This window comes from Wallemia ichthyophaga (assembly GCF_000400465.1).
Source record: "Wallemia ichthyophaga EXF-994 unplaced genomic scaffold scaffold21, whole genome shotgun sequence".
NCBI lineage: Eukaryota > Fungi > Basidiomycota > Wallemiomycetes > Wallemiales > Wallemiaceae > Wallemia > Wallemia ichthyophaga.
In genome coordinates, this window is record NW_008806294.1 from 15,480 (window position 1) to 34,017 (window position 18,538).

Sequence of the window (18,538 nt, forward strand, 5' to 3'; positions counted from 1 at the left end):
AGAGATAAGAAAATTAAACAAGAAGTACAGCATTAACGCAACCGTCATTTTCAGGGTTGTTAGTTATTTGGGCATACTTACCCCAAACGACTTTACCACCAGTAGTGACCATACCGAGTTCACTTACGTTAACTTCGAGTACGGTGCCCTTCGTGAGGACGCCAAGTTGAGAGTAGAGAGGAGACTGAGGGTTCTTCTTAACGCCGATGATGGGGAGTTGGAAGGTAGTCTTGAGTTCAGGGTGAGTGACGTTTGCCTTCTTCATACGCAAGCCAGAAGGTCTAATGAAACGCTCAAGCTTTGGAGGTTTGCGGGTAAAGTTCTCACCGACAAAGGTAGGTTTAGTGATCATTCTCTTCCAAGATTTCTGCTTCTTGGAGCCGGTTTTGATAACCTTGAAAACCTCTTCCTCTGCGATACCTTTAACTTTTGGAAGGGGAACGCTAAACCTCGCAGCTTTATCTTTACGCTTTTGTTTGATGGCTGAGCTGATGGATTTGGCATCACGCTGTTCATTCCTATCCATGAGGTAGGTTGGGAGAGCAGCGCTATCGTCTGGCTTCTCTTCATCTTTTTTAACGTTCCTCTCGCTGTGGTTTTTCATAGTCTTCTTCATTTGAACCTTCTCAGCGTGCTTCTGCTTGTGCATCATCTTAGCCTTGAGACCATGAGTCTGTCTGGCGACCTTTGAATTCTGGTGCACCGATCTAGCCTCCTTCTTGCGAAGTTTCTCATCGTGATCGAGACGTTTACCGTATCTCCTTTGGTGTTCTTCAATGTACTCGTTTTGAGGCTGTGGAAATTAAATTAGCAGGTTTATCCATTTATTTACAGCCACTAACCATTACAAGTAGATGACGGTTAAACTTTAACAAGTACAACCATGTCTTCCCATCTATTCGATAATCAAAATATAATTAAAAATTCAAATCCAAATTTCTACAAGCCAGATTTAAATTTCTACAGTAATCCTGTCCCTGCTTCTGCATCTAGTATTGATGGGAGTATGGGTATGAGTATGGGCACGGCAAATACAAACGATGGATACACCAGTCTATCTCCAAACAGTGCTGGGTTCATGAGCACCACTTATCATGGTCCTTGGTGGCACGCATTTGGCACTGGCGGTTTGGACGGTGAAGATGCCTTATTGAGCGAGTTGGGTATTAACTTTAGTCATATACTCACGAAATCACTCGCTGTACTCAATCCATTCTCTAATAAAGTTGATGATCGCTTAATGGACGATGCTGATCTTGCTGGACCACTCGTTTTCTGGGGTGCATTTGGTTTAGCTTTGTTGCTATCGGGTAAGGCGCAGTTTGGTTATATTTATGGTGTGGCCTTGGTCGGTAGTATTAGTATATATGGACTTCTCAACGTTATGAGTCCACAAGGTATTGAAGTTTCACGTACTGCTTCAGTTCTCGGTTATTGTCTCCTACCTATGGTTATCCTATCCGTGATTAGCGTACCATTTGAGATGGATAATTGGATTGGTTATGCACTATCCACTATCATCACTTTCTGGTGCACTTTCTCCGCTAGTGGTATATTTGTCACAGTCCAGCAGATGACGGAACAGCGGCTATTGGTTGCATATCCTGTGGCATTACTATATGCGTGTTTTGCATTATTGAGTGTGTTTACAGAGGGTGGAGTTGGGAATAAGCAGTAATTAATGAGTATATCCAATTTATACCCGTGAATGTTATTATACATGAATTATTACATCACTTATCACTCCGTCTAAACCTCGAATAATGATCATCATCACTCGCCTTACCAGATTGTCTATAATCGTTGATTGCATCTTGTTGGTTGATTGGGAGTAAAGAACTGCTATCGATACGTGATTTTATGAGGGAAGGTTGAGAGAATCTGATTTGAGAGTGGTTAGAATTATCAACTTGATCTAAATGATTAGATGTATGCTTAAATCGCTGTTTAGCTTTTTCGGTGTTTTCAATGTTCCTGAGTTTAGCATCCACGCCTAAATCGACTTCAGGGATAGTAGTGAGCATACTCTCAGAGCGAGTAATACTGCCATCGTGTGCGGGTTGCTTGTGAGGGTGTTTGGGAGTGTATTGTTGAGCAATAGCGTATAATTCACTTGAAGGATCGTTTAATTGAGTTGGAGTGGGCGTATGAGAGAGTGAATGAGTATCGCCCTTCCTTCGCTTCAATTCCTCCTCAATGAACACCATCATAGCCTTATCGACGTTTATAGTTGGTGAGTGTGTGGTGAAGTTTGAGTTGGTTGAGTGGTTTGAATGGTTATCCTGTTCAATATCCTGATCCAAACGCGATCGTTTGTTATCAGGAGTATTACCTCCACTAACCAGCTTATCAACATCAATACCCGGAGAAGTCCTCTTTAATTTCCTTAAAAGGTGTTTTTCATGGATAGCGGATTGGGATTGGGATTGAGATTGGTTTATACTCTGTTGATCATCTTGTTCATTGAAAATACCACGTTTATTACTAAAATTACACCTATTCACTTTACGCTGCTTGAACATGATAACGTTATAAACTAACTGTGATGAGTGAAGGTGTAAGAGAGGAAGAAAGATTGCCACCGATAAATATGATTGGCGTGGGTGGATCAGGGGTAACTGAAGGCGTGAATGGAGTACCTGGTGTATCAACTATATCAACTATATCACCCAGTGTACCACACAATCTACAGCAACAACAACAGCAATTACCAATAGGTTTACCACAATCAACTCAAGCATCTCATTCAACTCATTCCTCACAAGCTGCAACTAAAGCAAGAAATAGGAATCCTTCTGCGAACGGTCCAACAGTTGCAAGTCAAGCGGACGATGAAAAGTATGTAAATAAGTTTAGAGAAATGAAGTTTAAGACAAGAGGAGTAATGAGGGTGAGTTATTTTATACATATTATATTCATTTATTAACCTTATAAACCTTGAAATCCAGGAAAATGATTCACTTTATTTGAAATTACTTAAAACTCAATGGTCAATTAAACGCGCAAAGTTGTTTAGGGCGTAGGTTTTATTTACATTATATGTATTAACTTACCAACTCACAATCCCCATACAGAATCCTATATGAAAGATTACAAGATGTAAAAGATAAAGAGGTTGATAAAGATGATACAAATGATGTTTAGTTTATTTATTTATTTTTGTTTACATTTATACACATTTATACACATTTATACATATTTTATTGTGAATTTCTTCCCCTTCCGATACAATCATGGTGGACACACTCAGCAGCGCACTCAATGGGTTATCAATCAATGATCTTCACCCACTCCATCAATCTATCATACAAGGCCAAGCTACCATCAACATTGGTACCATCGGTCACGTCGCTCACGGTAAATCAACTGTTGTTAAATCTATATCTGGTGTACACACCGTTCGCTTTAAAAATGAATTAGAGCGTAATATCACTATTAAACTTGGTTACGCAAATGCTAAAATATTCAAATGCGATGAGCCCTCATGCCCTAGACCTGGTTGCTATAGAAGCTATCCATCCAACAAAGAACCAAATCCTTTATGTGAAAATGAAAACTGTCAAGGTTCTATGCACCTCGTACGTCACGTTTCCTTCGTTGATTGTCCTGGTCACGACATTCTCATGGCTACCATGCTTAACGGTGCTGCTGTTATGGATGCTGCATTATTATTAGTTGCTGCAAATGAATCTTGTCCACAACCTCAAACTTCTGAACATTTAGCTGCTGTTGAAATCATGAAACTCAAGGATATCATCATTCTTCAAAACAAAGTCGACCTTATCCGCGAACAACAAGCTGAAGAGCACTGGAAGAGTATTGTCGATTTCGTACACGGTACTAGTGCCACAAATGCTCCAATTGTTCCCATCAGTGCTCAACTTAAATACAACATTGACGCTGTCTGTGAGTATCTCGTCAAAACTGTCCCTGTCCCTGAGCGTGATTTCGCTGCCCCACCTAAACTCATCGTCATTCGCTCATTCGATGTAAACAAACCAGGTTCTGACGTCGATGATCTTAAGGGGGGTGTAGCTGGTGGAAGTATTCTACAAGGTGTCTTACACATTGGTCAGGAGATTGAAGTTCGTCCTGGTATCGTCACTAAAGACAACGACGGTAACATTCACTGCAAACCTATTAAATCAAAAATTGTTTCCCTCCTCGCTGAACAGAATAAACTCAACTTTGCAGTTCCAGGTGGTTTGATTGGTGTGGGCACTAAAATTGATCCTACTCTTTGCAGAGCTGATCGTCTCGTCGGTCAAGTACTCGGTGCACCTAACGGCCTCCCATTCATCTACACCGAATTGGAAATTAATTACTTCCTCCTCAGACGTCTTCTTGGTGTAAAGAGCGATGATAAGAAACAAACAAAGGTCGCTAAATTGGCAAAGAATGAGGTTCTCATGGTTAACATTGGCTCTACTTCTACAGGTGGTAGAGTCATGTCAGTTAAAGCTGATTTAGCTAAAATATACCTCACTTCTCCTGCTTGCACTGAGGTTGGTGAGAAGGTTGCCCTCTCACGTCGTATTGAGAGACATTGGCGTCTCGTTGGTTGGGGTACTGTTGTTGCTGGTCAAGTACTCGATATCGAGAGTGCGTAGATGGTGTTTTCTTTATTAAAACAAAAAAAAAGTCCTTTTTCCCCTCTGCATACATATTATTTGCATTATTATTGGTCATATATCTTGTCATGTTGTCATGTTGTCATTACAATGCATAAGCAAACAAAGCATATTATCATGTCCGTGCGTCACTCCCCATTCTACCCTACTCACACCCCATATGGCCCTGGCCAGCTCAAAGCACCTGGATTCGCCACTTGGCATGCGTTCGTGGTGAACGACGGCATCCTTGCGGGAGTGCGTGAAGATGGAGTGGTTTGCGATATGTGTGCGATGTGTGAGTCGTGTGTCTCATGTGCCTCGCCTGCCTTGTCCTGTCGGTATGAAGAGCTAACGACGAACCACCTAGCGCTGTTGAGTGTGTGGGTGTGTGTATGTGCGTAACCGTTACTCTGACTTTGACTCTCCTCCTTTACTCCCTCATCCATCTCCATCCCTTTCACCCCCATCTCATCTGACGGTCCAAGCAATGCTGCAATAGAGAGTGGGTTGGCTGGATGGCTTAGCTGCGGGGCCGGGTGAGGGGAGTGCTGTTTGTAGCGGGGTGAGTGGTGAGTATGGTGATTCGGATGAGTAGGTATAGTGTGTCCACCTTGTCCACCTCCTCTCCTCCCTAACCGCGCCACGCCCAGCCATCTATCGAAATCGGCGAAGAACTGCAGCAGACGCGCGTCGAATGCGTTTGAGTGCGAGCGTGATTGGGGGTATGCGTATGAGTATGACTGCTTCTCCGCAAATTTACACTCCAGCGCGTGCAAATGCTCACCCAAATCACTCGTACTCTCAGACATATCTAGGAAATTACCTAAGCGATCACGCAGCATCCCATCCAACTCCTCCGCCTGCACTATGCTCTTATCACTGAAGAGCATCTTGAGTGCGTTGCTGAGTTTTTGTTTTTCTGACATCGGGTTTGACGTTGTTTGCGCAGAAATAGGCATCCGCGTCATCCCTAATAAAACCTCCGCTGGTCGTACTCCCTTCCACTCATATTCCATGTAGCCCTGGATTAGAGCATATGTGAGTAAGTCTGCGAAAAGTGTGTACCAGTGTGTGGATGGGTGTGATGTGTGCGACATTTCAGATTCGCAAGATTCTTCCATTAGACTGCCTTTCCCCGCTGTTTGCAATATAAACTGGGAATTCAACCCATCTAACAAAGATTGATAAGTATTAAGTGAGATTGATTGTGCTTTTAATTCTTGTTGTAATGTCTCAAGTCTAGAATGGTACTCCTTGGGAATGTCTTGTAGGAGATATGAGGAGATAATGATGAAAGAAGGGATAACGTCAATTAGATTGTTTAATCGAGTTAGATTAGTTGAAGATGAAAATTTGCAACCATTGTTATAAACCTCAATCGCTTTATCAGATGGATTTATAGTAGATAAGGAACGTAAAGGAAATATCCAAGCAGCTTCAGGACCAGCGCCTCTAGGGATCGAGTTAAAGATAGATTTCTTCTGAGAATTAAAGAGATTGAGAATCAAGTGGAGATGTGTGAGAGAGTGAGTGGATTGTATAAGCCTATCTAAGGCGTTTGAGAGGATAAGTCTGTATTCCACTTTTACATCCAAGTGATGGCAGACGATGTGTTTGTGGAGGTTGGGAGTGCCATTGCCACCACCGACGCTACCACCGCTTCCTAAAAACTCAAACTTCCCAACAAGACCCAAATAAACCAAATAATCGAAAATCAATTCCTTTGAAGATGATTTATTTTGAGCAACGTTGAATTGATTTATTGGATAATTCCAGATATTTTTACTTTTGTATTGCTGATTGTGCGTACTGCTCTCATCTCTAATGATAATGCTCCTACTTCTAGCCATCGTTGGTGATATCGTTGATGATGATGGTGCTTATCACCACGCCACCTTCCTAAACCCACAAATATCGCTAAAAACCGGAGATGGTATCGGGTGAATTACATAAATCAGATTCACATAATACACCTTTCTATTAATATACTTGACACAGCCCTCTTGCAATTGGCGGACATTCGAAAATTTTGGATCTAGTAAAATCCCCAATACAGCCGATTTGACAGAGCTGTCACGGTGATTGAATAATAAAATTATTTAATTTTAGGTTTTTACTCGGTATCATTTTTATTTAATTACATTCCAAACTTAGCAACTGAAGCTTCGACACGAGCCACCAAGAAGTAGAAACTCGACAAATGAAATTACAGATATCCTCATTGTTATTGGCTTCATTGGCATCATCAACTTTGGCCGCGTATAACCCACACTCACAGCACAAGCATTGGTTGACTTCCCGCGCGGATACTTCCGACGACGTAAGCAAAGTCAATAACAAAGACTTTGATTTCATTGTCGTTGGTGGTGGTGTTGGTGGTTTAGCCGTTGCCGCTAGAATCAGTGAGAATGAAAACCTCACTGTGGCTGTAATTGAAGCTGGTGGTGATGGATCTGAGCACGAAGATCAGATTTATATTCCAGGTTACTCCTACTTGAATGGTTTAACAGTCTCTGATTACGATTGGAATTACAAAGTCGTTCAACAACAAGTTATCAACGGCAACGACCAGACCTTCGGTTCTAGATGGCCACGTGGTAAAGGTCTAGGTGGTTCTGGTGCTATCAACGGTCTTTTCTGGTGTAGAGCTTCTAGCGATGAGTACAACGCTTGGAACACCCTCAACCCAGACTCACGTATCGATTGGGGTTGGGAAGAAATGCAAAAGTACATGAAAAAGTCTGAGACACTTCACAAGCCAAGTCAAGAACACATTGACACCTTCAACATTAACTTTGATGAAGAATACCACGGTACTGATGGCCCTATTCAAGTTGGATGGCCATACTACATCTATGACCCTGTCAAGCACTGGATTCCTGCTTACGATTCTCTCGGTATTAATATCCCAGAAGATGGTGCTTCTGGTAACAACCACGGTCCTGTCATCACTACTTCCACCATCAACCCATCAAACATGTCACGCTCTGATCCAAAAGCTGGCTACATCGACCCTCTCCCTCCACGTCCAAATCTCACTATCCTTACTAACCATCAAGTCACTACTGTCGACTTCAGTGATGAAAAAGACGCTGATGGTAACCTCGTCGCAAATGGTGTCTACTTTGGCAAGACTGATGGCTCAACTGATTCAAACGACTACTTCCGTGCAACTGCAAACAAGGAAGTTATTTTGTCTGGTGGCACTGTCAATACTCCACAAACCTTGCAACTTTCCGGTATAGGTCCTGAAGATCTCCTTCAGCAATACGACATTGAAGTAAAGAATGCTTTACCAGGTGTTGGTCACAACCTTCAAGATCACGCTGCAACTTCAGTCTATTTCAACACAAACGTCGCTGAAACGTGGTACGAGCTTAAGGATGATCAAACGGCTGCTGTTGAATTAGAAAAGTGGAGAAATGACGACGGTAAATCAAAGTGGTCATACGTCAACCAAGCTATCGCTTACCCAGATGCAAATGACATCATGTCTGACCAACTTGACAACTTTTCATCAAATATCCAAAACAACATTGATGAATACGCTGACTCTGTCAAGAACATGTACAATGAAGACGACACTGTTATTGCTGGTATGCGTGAACAATGGAACATCACCCATGGTTACCTCGATAAGGAAGTTGGTCAGCTGGAGATGTTAATGACCATGTTGGGTGGAGGCCCAGGTGAAATTGGTTTCCAACTTGCTATCCAACATCCATTCAGGTGAGTTTTGATTTTTGCGTTTGTCTAACTCTACTCACATAAAACAGTCGTGGTGTTATTGAAATCCAATCCAAAGATCCATTCACCCACCCTGCCATTGATCCAGGCTACTTAACACACTCAGCTGACATGGAAATTATGCGTCAGGGTGTTCGCTTTGCTATTGAGTTATCCAAGGCTGGTGAAATGGGTGACTACATTACCAAACAAGAGAACTACAACAACAACACAGATGAGGCTATTGATATGGCTATCAGAAACGACGCACACACTGAGTACCACCCACTCGGTACGGCTGCTATGCTTCCACTAAACAAGGGTGGTGTTGTCAACACATCTCTGATTGTCTACGGTACTTCAAACCTTAGAGTAGTTGACTCTTCAATTATCCCAATAGAGATTAGCGCACACTTGATGGCGACTACTTATGGTATTGCTGAGAAGGCAGCTGATATCATCAAGACTCACTACAGTCAAGATGATCCGGACGAAAGAAACAAACAAGGTAGCAGCAGCTCAGAGGAAGGCGATGGCGACAGTGGTGCTAACAAGAAGGGCATCGCTATTGGCGTAGTTGTCGGTATTGTCGGATTGGCTACTATTGGTGTTAGTATTTAAGCTTCTTAAACCGACATACCGATTCTCCAACTTCCATCTCTCTTTTGTTGCTTTATTCGTTTCTCGCTTCTCCACTTCTTCGCTATTTCGAACAGAAACTCTATATTGGATTAGATTAGATATTTCACTCGCTTCTTTCTCACTTGGCTTCTTTCTTACCTTCTCACACTGCGATGAAAATTCGCTAGTAATTAGAACAATTTTCTCTTATTAACATATTCCACAAATTCACACATTCACTGATACGAATACATTCATTTTGAAATAAACAAAAGCACTGAGAAGGCTATGCCTCCACTCCACACCCACTCCCACTCCCCGTCTATTTATGAAAAAGCACTGACACCTACTCCAGGCCGTCGCATGGGCTGTCCGCAGGAACATGAAGAAGCGTGCCTGGGCGCACAGCATGGCAGTGAGCACCGGAAGGGGGGTAGAAGCAGAAGGAGAAGGGTCACCTACGTGGGGATACAAGGAGGGATCTAGTGCGAATTTGACAGGTGGCGTGGGTGCTGGTGGATTAGCTGCAGCAGGTGCAGGTGCAGGTGCGGTTGCAGTTACCTCACAATCAGATGACACACTCTCCCCGTCTCGTCCCTCCTTTCATAGCTACGACGGATTTGACGGCGGCGCAGGCGTAGCTGTCTCGGATCTCCTCACTAATGGTCACGGATACGGTGTCGTACCTCAGCATGTGAGTTGTGGAGTGTTTTCTTTTTATAGAACTCTTCCTAGATTTTCTAGAAGGGAAGAGGGGAGTGGACGTGCATTGTCTTGTCGGCGAGACGTCTGCTGTCTCAAGACTCCCCTTCTGCCCACCCTGCCCTGCCAACTCTGATCAGATGTACTGACATAGCATAGGACTTCTCTAGATCTATCTCGTCAATCGAGAGGGCCGAGCAGGCCCAGGCCCAGGCACAAGCCCAGGCACATACGCACGCCCAGGACGAATACCAGCAGACTCCATCGCTCTCTTCCACACATGACGTGCATACAACACCGCTGTTTAAGCAGTAGCATTAGCAGGTGCAGGAGCAGGAGGACTAGCAATTGCATTAGCATACCAAATATCAAGATCAAGATCAGGGTAATAGACATTACAAATAAATATACAACACACAGACCCACTGCTTTATAGCGAACGAACAATGTTAAGTTTCCTGTAAAAAATATTTATTCTCTTTCACATCCTACAAAGCCGTTAAGGCGTTTTCATGTGCTCATGTTCATATCGCCGCCCGTCTTTTGTAATTCAGCTCTGAGCTGGTGGCTGAAATCGTCGTCTTGGCTGTTGCGGAGGTTAATGGAATTGTACACTGCACAAGAAATTCCACCCACTCGTCGTCGTCCCAGCTATCCTGCCACAATTTGTCGTTTGTGGCCATGTTGCTCACCTCGCACTCGTCGTCTCTCCAGTCTGTGAGGGGATGAGTGTGAGTGTGTGTGTGTTTATGTGTGGGCGGCTGTATTTGCGTGTGTGCGTATGATTACCTCTACGCCCACGCTTACGCCCACCACGCCAACGCGTTCGCACTCACCATCCACCTCAAACTCCTCAAACTCGTCATCTTCTTCAAGTGCTCCGAGCTGCGGCACTGAGTTTGTTTCCTCATTTGCCTTTTGCTTGTTGATTTCAACTTTCTGGGTGACGTCCATTGGTGGTTGTAGATAACGCAAACAGATAAATATTTAAATATTTTCTTTTATTAACTTTTATTTACATTCTACATTCAACTTTGCCATACTCCCGCTTCTCGCATCCCTCGCACCAACGCATCCACATTACCCAGCCAGTTGCCGAGTATTATCTTCTTCTCATCGACGCTACGCGTACTGTCTTGTGTCGTTGGTGGCGGTATACGCACTTCTCCATTGACGCGCGGTGTGCGAGGTGTGCGCGGTCCCTGTGCCTGTGCCTGTCCACTCACCGGTGTACCCATCCGCGACGACGGCACTGAGCGTTTCTTTTCAGGTGTCTTGGGCAGCGGCTGTTGCTGCTGCGTCACTTGCAGGCTGTCATTGTGCGCCATCGGTATTGGCGGTACTGGTGGTATATCCTCCATCTTCTCCATACGCCCACCAACTTTGAGATCAGAATGCGAGCGCGTGTGCGTCGGTGCGAGCTTACGTCTGTTCTCTCTCCCTTCTCTGCCCTCATCTGCACTGCCGCTGCCACTACTACCGCCAGTAACTCCTCCACCGCCGCCATATGATATATAGCGCAGCCTCGATGGCCGCCGACCAGCATCGATAGAGTAGCTCGATTTGTGTTTCTTAAGCGGCGATTTGGGCGAGTATGGCACGTCGCTGATATGCTCGATTGCCTTGTTGATAGGCTGGTCATCTTGTTTTTCACCCGTCTCACTCTTCTCGGGGAGGAGGTAGAAGTAGAGCAGTTCGAGCGACTTGACTCTGACTGCCGCATCCACGCCTTTGCGACGCAGGACACGCACAATGCATTCCAATCCTCTAAGATGCTCAAGCGTGCGTATAGCCGTGGTGCTACCTGCGATAACGCACAGTAACGCATCGAGTACGTCTGCAGCAACGAGAGTAGTATCCACAGAATGCGATCCCACTACGCTAACATTCAGCAGCTCGAAAAGTATTTCCATCGCCGCCGTCGTTGATAGCCCCCTCTTGCACTGCCCATTAAGCAGCGAGAGCCCCTGCAAGATTGAGAGCGTGATCGATATCTCTGTGCTACTCTCTGCGGGTATATCGCGTGTAAATGCGCGCAAATGGCTTATCAACACTGTTGATACTGCGTTTGATTAGTCTTTATCTTATGCTCGATATACGCGACGTACGCTTCTCCAATAAACAGCGCATTCCTCGCATTCTCCTTTCAAACTCCGCTTCACTCGCTTTCCCTTTCACTACCAAACTCGCTAGATTCCGCTCGAGCGCTATCAGCTGCGCCGTCCGCGTACTACTCGTGCTCCTGATCGACGTGAGCTGGTAGTTTGTGAGAATCACTTGGATGATAATACCAGACACTAACAGCCTCTATTGTCTCTGATATCTGCCTTTCCATCCGCCGCGTTTCTTCTTCGTGCCGATTCATGATCGACGTTAGTGCACAACCTCCGAAATTTAAAATATGTAATTGATATTATGTACTTGATGATAACATGGCTATATAGTTAGAATAATATATTACAGTAAATCCCTCGCGATTTGCATTAATTGTAGCGATTAATTCTTGTTCGTGAAATTTTTATTACTTCCCCTCCAAAAAGGCTAGTGCCTGGCTTCTGTTACGCGTCTGCTCCTCCTCAGACTTCTCGCCATCCCTGACGAGCACGATATCCTTAACCTGCTTCTTTTTCAAGCTGCCCTTCAGATTCTGCGGGCTCTCTAAAGTCGTCATATACTTGTCCTCCTCGCCGCTCTGGCTCTGCTGTTGCGACTGCGACAATCTCGCCAGACTCTTCCTGAACTCCTTTTTGTGGTTTTTGTATTTAATGTATTCCTCCGCCACCGCATTTCTCTCTTCTATGTTCGCTGCACTGTCGAACAAGAACTCCTTCTGCTCTTCGTCGCCGTATTCGTGGTAGTTGCGCGGTGGAAGACTGAGACGGGCAGGTGCGTGAATTGAGCGTCGCTTAGAATTGCGTGCGTACGTCGTTGACTCCTTCGACTCCTTCCCGCCTTCTTTCGCATCGCTCCCCCCTTTAGCTTCAGCTTCATCCGTTTCCACGCTTGCTAGCTTGTCTTCTGAGTCTTTCGCCACCTGGAGGAGCTGCGACTGGCGGATGAATTGTTGCGAGCGCTGTATGTTTCTGAGACTAAGACATTGTCAGCAAGACCACCACTACACAATACACACTACCTACTCCTTTTGTATGATTTCAGTCTTTTCCTGAACTGGTTCCGCCTCTTCATCCATCGACTGCCTCCTACTCGCCTCCAGATCGCTCAGTGCTCTCTCCAATTTATTCTGTATCATAGACATGGTCTTCTGCACTTGGTACGTCGATCTGCTCTCACTATCTGAAAGACCCTTGTCATCATCGTTCGACAGCTTCTCTACATAATCGTCATCTACAGCGTACTCTTCCGGGATAGCACTCTCTAACGAATTGGACTTCTGATGAGAATACCTTTTATCACCAATCCAAGGGCTGTTGCTTCGCGATGTCTGACCTGCTTTATCCAACTGTCCGATAGCATCGCTGAGGTTGGTTGTAATATGTGACACCATATCATCCCTCTCGTTCTCAAACCTGCGCAGCTGAGTCTGCATCACGTCCAGCTCAGCCAATGCACCCGCTCTCAAGAATTCCGTCTGACGGAGCTGGTTCACCAAGCTATCCCTCGCTTTAGTCTGCTGGATGACCATCCCCGACAGTCGCTTACTCTCTCTCCTCTCCCTATCAATCTTGCTGCGCAGATGAGACGCCTCCCAAGACAGCCTCTCAGCATAACTTTCGAACTGCTCAAAACGTTTCTTCCACTGCTCGCTCTTGACGACCAAAAACCCAAGACGTTTGTTTAGCTTGCCGATCCTCGTCTCGAGCTCGTCCCTGCTATCGACAAACTGCGCAACGCGGGCTCGTATAGCCTGTTGAGTTTTCTGCTCAGTTGCGCTCAACCGTGGCAAGCGCTTATGAGAACGAGTGAGCAGATTCATGATACTGAATGGGCGTCTATGACGGGAAGCTAGAACGCTATCGAATGCGCCTAGGATGGACTGTGGATCCCACCAATAAGGTGCTTGTACACGCTCAATGGTGCTAGGCGCTTTCCCTCTCGACTCTACCTGACACAGAGGCATGAACCTGCCTGACGGAAATGCTTCCTTGAATTCAGAAGGCACTGATTCGTCGGGACGGTATGTGCCGAACGATGCCACTAGCTTCTGCTTTTTCTTCTCCCTCTGACTACCCGTACTGACATATCCAGATGGCGGATTGATACACTGCACAAAGTTCATGTCGAGGTCGACTGCACATACTTCAGCGGGCGGCTTGAGAGAATAGCGCACCTCGGTGCGGGCACCTATAATTGACTGTCCTGGATCTTCCAAGAGGATTGCGTAGTCGCGCGCATGTACTATCTGGTGCACCTGCCCTGCCCAACCCCTACTCTCGACCATATACTGCAGCGTTAGACAGGCTACACCGAGCATTTGCGGGTATCGCGATAAGAAGAGTATGCGTCCAGTAGGCGCAAGTGCTATCTCACATACAGTGAGGATGTTCTCAATAGAAAGACACTTGAACAGAGGCCATGATGTGAATCCCGTTTCGAGCAGATTCTGTCCAAAATTGATAGCACCAGGCATACGAGCAATCACTGTGAGTGAAGAATCAGCCTTCTTCTTGTCTTTTCGTTTCCTCTCATCCTTCTCATCCAGTCGACGATGCTTGTGCGCACGTCCAGCTGCTGGCAACTTGATCATCTCTCCGTACTTTGGAGCTGGTTTCTCCAACAGGCTCTTCATAGTTGCGCTATGAGAGCTAATGTCGCGACTATGCATCGCCCAGCTAATCGATAGGTAATCAGCAAGAACGTCATAGATTGGATGCGTAGAAACTAGAGTGAGGCTGTAAGGCAGCCAAAATAGTGTCTCTTCAGGCACAGCGCCGGTTAAAGGAGCATCTTCATACGCCAATCCTGCACCGACTTGGCTAGGCAGAGCATCATTCACATCGCTTAATATATCTGTTGTATCTCCAACAGTAGCAGTGTCATCCTCTGCATCCTCATAATCTTCGTTGTCACTGTTGCGAGACGCTTCATCTGTACCACCATTTCCATTCACGTTAAGCCTCTTTTGCATTAAGTCCTCGCGTTTATCGGTGGTTGATGCTTGACTGAGACTCTCTGCGCGGCGCTGACGCGAAGATAACGCCTTCCGAATAGCATGTGCTCGTCCTGGATCGGCATGCGACCACGTTTGGAGGACAACGCCGTAATATGTCTTGCGGCCATCTCTGTCTACACCGGGCTGTTGATCGTTAAGACCTAGTGGATCTGGCTGTTGGTATGTTTGGTTATTCCAGTCGTACTTTTTTGAATCATTGGTTGTTTGAGTATTCGCCCAGCCTGAATTGAATGAGTTGGATTGCTGCGAGTTGATTGAGTTCGACGTATAGCCGGTATTGGATCGCTGTGAAGCCACGCTGAATGAAAAAGAGTGCATTGTGGATGGAGGTTGAAGAGATGACGATATGATTTCAACTTCCTGAGTAAATGAGAGCTGTATGGGTTTTAGCGTTGGTGTATCCAGCTAATTAATTACCCACTTTTAATGCCTTGGCTTGCACTTTGTTTACTTCGTCCTTAGGCATCCCGCCGACGCGCTTTTTCTTGCCATTGAAATCTAAACCAGGGACACTGATACCTGGAGAAGCACTCGTACCCAGCGTTTCTGCTCTCCACCACCTGCCAACAGCATTAGGTGAGTGATGAACATTTGCGACAGAAGCTTCGTCGGCGTATGTCCAAGCAGCTGGATCCTTTGGCAGACCAGATACCAAATACAAACTAGCAAGTGGAGTCTGTGTGGCTAAACTTGATGACGTTGCTGGTCTCGCCGATGTCGGTTTCTGTGGTTCCAAGAAGCTGGATTTAAGTGGGGGAAGTGGAGAAGGATCAACCTGATCGGGGTATTTGATTTGAGGCTCACGATTAATTTTGGTATCAAGATCAGACTCACTTGGGGACCCGAGCAACGAAGTCATAGCTTTTCGGTTTTGTTGCTTTTGTCTGCGTTTCAAATCAATCGAAGTGTGTTCCACTTTCAGGGGACCGAAGTCATCCAAGTCTTCGGAATTGCTGTGACTCGGTGATGGCGTTGATGATAGCGGCTGAGAGGGATTTGATGGGAGATCAGGAAGACGTTTGTCTTGTAAAATTGATGTTGTAGATTTTCGGCGTGACTGTGGCTGTGGCTGTAGCTGAGATTTTGGCCGTGGCTGTGGCTGCAGCTGCCCTAGCTGCTGCTGCATTTCAGTATTTGCCTTTGGCTGCGCCGTTGAATAATCGATAACGTCGAATTTCGGAGTTATATGAATTGGCTCTAAATCTGTGAAATCCGTATCAATTACGGAGAGTGGTATAATTGGTTTATCGTCTGATGCTTGTTTTGGGGTAGAATGTACGTAGCTGTAGTCAACGGGCTTCCTTTGCGATTGGCTGCATTCCATTAGCTGACATTCTAAGGCTGTACACTCCACTAACCTCTTGTTCCCTTCTTTAGCCCTACTATCTCTCCTAATCGCTGGCCTAAGCTTCATCGTTGCATCCAACGGCCCTGTAATCCAATTTATTCACTTGGTGGTCAAAGCGTCAGCTTAAGGGTTCTTGTAAAATGTTTTTTAATGAATTTGTCCCGTAAGTATTTTGAATCACCCTCAGCCCTTTCTTAGCCTCTCTCTCTGTGTCTTGCCTTTCGTGTGCCCCGTCTATCACTTCTCCAGATTCAGGAACTGCACTCGGACCGGTAAATTTTCTAATTCGAATTCTTCTTTTAGTACATATCATTCATATACGCAATTATGACAGCTAATTCCAATCAAAAGCCTCCTTATAAATAAGCGGACGTTGCTGACTTTATCCGATCAGCGGGACCAAGAGCTCTAATAAAGTCTCCGAAAGCTTAATTAAGTACCTGCGCAATATATAATGTTGCCTGTAGTATGTGGAAGGGTTTTTGTATGTAATTTCAACTAATTTTGTCTATTGGTGAGTTCAAGGTCACGCTAGGCCAGCAAGAAAGCGCTAGCCATGCAAATATCTATATCTTAGCCTTTTTTCAAGTAAATCATAGCCAAAAACTCCTTAAAGTATCTAAATGCCATTATTAAGCCATCACTTGGTAGTAAAGTGACATTGCAGACGTGCTGTTGAGGTACTCAACAGTCAGTTCACAGGTGAGATCCCTTATTGATAACTTATTCGCGCTATTATTTCTCTCAGCTTTTCTCCCGCTTCCATATTTCAGCAGCATCTTGGACCCAAGCTTGCATGTTAACTAACAAACGCGTCAAGCGTCTACTTGTTTCCAAATACGGCGATGATGGTATTATTCTGAACTTCATGACTTTATTATCAGGTTGGGAATATGCTTAATGTCTAATTTAGTGATATGCTCCGCTTTCGACCAGCTAGATATGGCATGTTATAGTAAGAAGGATCTGATGTTTGTAAGTCCACAGTAATACTATGACCTTTTCGATATCAACACAGCCTCAACCGCCTTTCAACTACACTTTTAAATTTTTGAAATGCACCTGTTGAAGCCAAACGCCTAAGTTCAGAGTTGGGGTGACTCCCCCCTTTTGAAGCATGGGTAGCTTTCACTAGGTGTATGATGAGCGATAGAGCCATTAATTTGTCGCTGGACGCAGAAATTAGAGCTGTGAAAGCTACGCGTCTGAAAATGCAAGACACGTCTCGGAGGATAAACAATTGATTTATGAGGGCGCTAGTGGTCTCTGTGGTTCAGTAAATTTAAGGCATATATATCGAGCACACAAACGGATCGGTATCTTGTCCATTACGTGCTCTAGATTGACATCAAATTGCAACTTACGATCACCTCACTGCTACTAGCATCACTGGCGTCATCCACGCTCGCCGCATATAATCCAAACTCAAAGCACAATCATTGGTTGACTTTTCACGCGGATACTTCCGACGACGTAAGCAAAGTCAATAACAAAGACTTTGATTTCATTGTCGTTAGTGGCGGTGTTGGTGGTTTAGTCGTCGCTGCTAGAATAAGTGAAAACGAGAATTTCACTGACTGTAATTGAAGCTGGTGGTGATGGATCTGAGTACGAATATCGAATTTTCATTCCAGATTAGTCCTACTTGAATGGCCTTACAGGCACTGAATATGACTGGAACTACATATTCGTTAAACAACAAGTTATCAACAATGACAAGGGATGACCACGTGGTAAAGGTTTAGGTGGTTCTGGTGCTATCAACAGTCCTATCTGGTGTAGAGCTTCTACCGATGAGTAAAAAGTTTGGAACACCCTTAAACCAGACTCAAGTATCGATTGGGGTTGGGAAGAAATGCAAAAGTACGTGAAAAAGTCTGAGACACTCCACAAGCCAAGTCAAGAACACGTTGACACCTTCAATATCAACTTTGATAAAGAATATCGCGGTACTGATGGTGTGAAATCGGTTACCAACTTGTTATCCAACATCCATTCAGGTGAGTTTTGGTTTTTGCGTTTGTCTAACTCTACTCACATAAAACAGTCGTGGTGTTATTGAAAACCAATCCAAAGATCCATTCACCCACCCTGCCATTGATCCAGGCTACTTAACACACTCAGCTGACATGGAAATGATGCGTCAAGGTGTTCGCTTTGCTATTGAGTTATCCAAGGCTGGTGAAATGGGTGACTACATTACCAAACAAGAGAACTACAACAACAACACAGATGAGGCTATTGATATGGCTATCAGAGACGACGCACACACCGAGTACCACCCACTCGGTACGGCTGCTATGCTTCCACTCGACAAGGGTGGTGTTGTCAACACATCTCTACTATTGACATTGTCTATGGTACTTCAAAACTCAAAGTAGTTGACTCTTTAATTAT

At 44.9% G+C, this 18,538-nt stretch overlaps 11 protein-coding genes across 11 annotated transcripts; 5 read left to right on the top strand and 6 right to left on the bottom strand.

Annotated features, from left to right (window-relative positions):
- Positions 1-13: 13 nt before the first annotated feature.
- Positions 14-845, bottom strand: J056_002429 (Ribosome biosis protein NSA2; the record flags this gene model as incomplete). Its single annotated transcript, XM_009271694.1, has 2 exons — positions 14-771; positions 839-845. 2 exons carry the CDS (start codon positions 843-845, stop codon positions 14-16), a joined length of 765 nt encoding a protein of 254 aa, XP_009269969.1.
- Positions 846-883: 38 nt separating this feature from the next.
- On the top strand, positions 884-1,678 carry J056_002430 (Protein transport protein yip1; the record flags this gene model as incomplete). Its single annotated transcript, XM_009271695.1, has 1 exon — positions 884-1,678. The coding sequence occupies one exon, from the start codon at positions 884-886 to the stop codon at positions 1,676-1,678; it is 795 nt and encodes a 264-aa protein (XP_009269970.1).
- A 55-nt stretch (positions 1,679-1,733) lies between these two features.
- On the bottom strand, positions 1,734-2,522 carry J056_002431 (uncharacterized protein; the record flags this gene model as incomplete). The annotated part of the gene is made up of 1 exon (XM_009271696.1): positions 1,734-2,522. One exon carries the CDS (start codon positions 2,520-2,522, stop codon positions 1,734-1,736), a length of 789 nt encoding a protein of 262 aa, XP_009269971.1.
- A 23-nt stretch (positions 2,523-2,545) lies between these two features.
- On the top strand, positions 2,546-3,144 carry J056_002432 (uncharacterized protein; the record flags this gene model as incomplete). Its single annotated transcript, XM_009271697.1, has 3 exons — positions 2,546-2,890; positions 2,949-3,019; positions 3,075-3,144. 3 exons carry the CDS (start codon positions 2,546-2,548, stop codon positions 3,142-3,144), a joined length of 486 nt encoding a protein of 161 aa, XP_009269972.1.
- Positions 3,145-3,233: 89 nt separating this feature from the next.
- On the top strand, positions 3,234-4,610 carry J056_002433 (Eukaryotic translation initiation factor 2 subunit gamma; the record flags this gene model as incomplete). Its single annotated transcript, XM_009271698.1, has 1 exon — positions 3,234-4,610. The coding sequence occupies one exon, from the start codon at positions 3,234-3,236 to the stop codon at positions 4,608-4,610; it is 1,377 nt and encodes a 458-aa protein (XP_009269973.1).
- Positions 4,611-4,780: 170 nt separating this feature from the next.
- On the bottom strand, positions 4,781-6,463 carry J056_002434 (uncharacterized protein; the record flags this gene model as incomplete). The annotated part of the gene is made up of 1 exon (XM_009271699.1): positions 4,781-6,463. One exon carries the CDS (start codon positions 6,461-6,463, stop codon positions 4,781-4,783), a length of 1,683 nt encoding a protein of 560 aa, XP_009269974.1.
- A 350-nt stretch (positions 6,464-6,813) lies between these two features.
- On the top strand, positions 6,814-9,977 carry J056_002435 (Choline dehydrogenase; the record flags this gene model as incomplete). The annotated part of the gene is made up of 4 exons (XM_009271700.1): positions 6,814-8,342; positions 8,390-8,948; positions 9,316-9,654; positions 9,822-9,977. The coding sequence occupies 4 exons, from the start codon at positions 6,814-6,816 to the stop codon at positions 9,975-9,977; spliced, it is 2,583 nt and encodes an 860-aa protein (XP_009269975.1).
- Positions 9,978-10,172: 195 nt separating this feature from the next.
- On the bottom strand, positions 10,173-10,616 carry J056_002436 (26S proteasome complex subunit SEM1; the record flags this gene model as incomplete). Its single annotated transcript, XM_009271701.1, has 3 exons — positions 10,173-10,248; positions 10,299-10,377; positions 10,499-10,616. 3 exons carry the CDS (start codon positions 10,614-10,616, stop codon positions 10,173-10,175), a joined length of 273 nt encoding a protein of 90 aa, XP_009269976.1.
- A 74-nt stretch (positions 10,617-10,690) lies between these two features.
- J056_002437 (uncharacterized protein) lies at positions 10,691-12,027 on the bottom strand (the record flags this gene model as incomplete). The annotated part of the gene is made up of 3 exons (XM_009271702.1): positions 10,691-11,724; positions 11,771-11,918; positions 11,965-12,027. The coding sequence occupies 3 exons, from the start codon at positions 12,025-12,027 to the stop codon at positions 10,691-10,693; spliced, it is 1,245 nt and encodes a 414-aa protein (XP_009269977.1).
- A 156-nt stretch (positions 12,028-12,183) lies between these two features.
- J056_002438 (uncharacterized protein) lies at positions 12,184-16,207 on the bottom strand (the record flags this gene model as incomplete). The annotated part of the gene is made up of 4 exons (XM_009271703.1): positions 12,184-12,751; positions 12,800-15,168; positions 15,215-16,106; positions 16,152-16,207. The coding sequence occupies 4 exons, from the start codon at positions 16,205-16,207 to the stop codon at positions 12,184-12,186; spliced, it is 3,885 nt and encodes a 1,294-aa protein (XP_009269978.1).
- A 1,789-nt stretch (positions 16,208-17,996) lies between these two features.
- On the top strand, positions 17,997-18,522 carry J056_002439 (Choline dehydrogenase; the record flags this gene model as incomplete). Its single annotated transcript, XM_009271704.1, has 2 exons — positions 17,997-18,145; positions 18,189-18,522. 2 exons carry the CDS (start codon positions 17,997-17,999, stop codon positions 18,520-18,522), a joined length of 483 nt encoding a protein of 160 aa, XP_009269979.1.
- Positions 18,523-18,538: the final 16 nt, after the last annotated feature.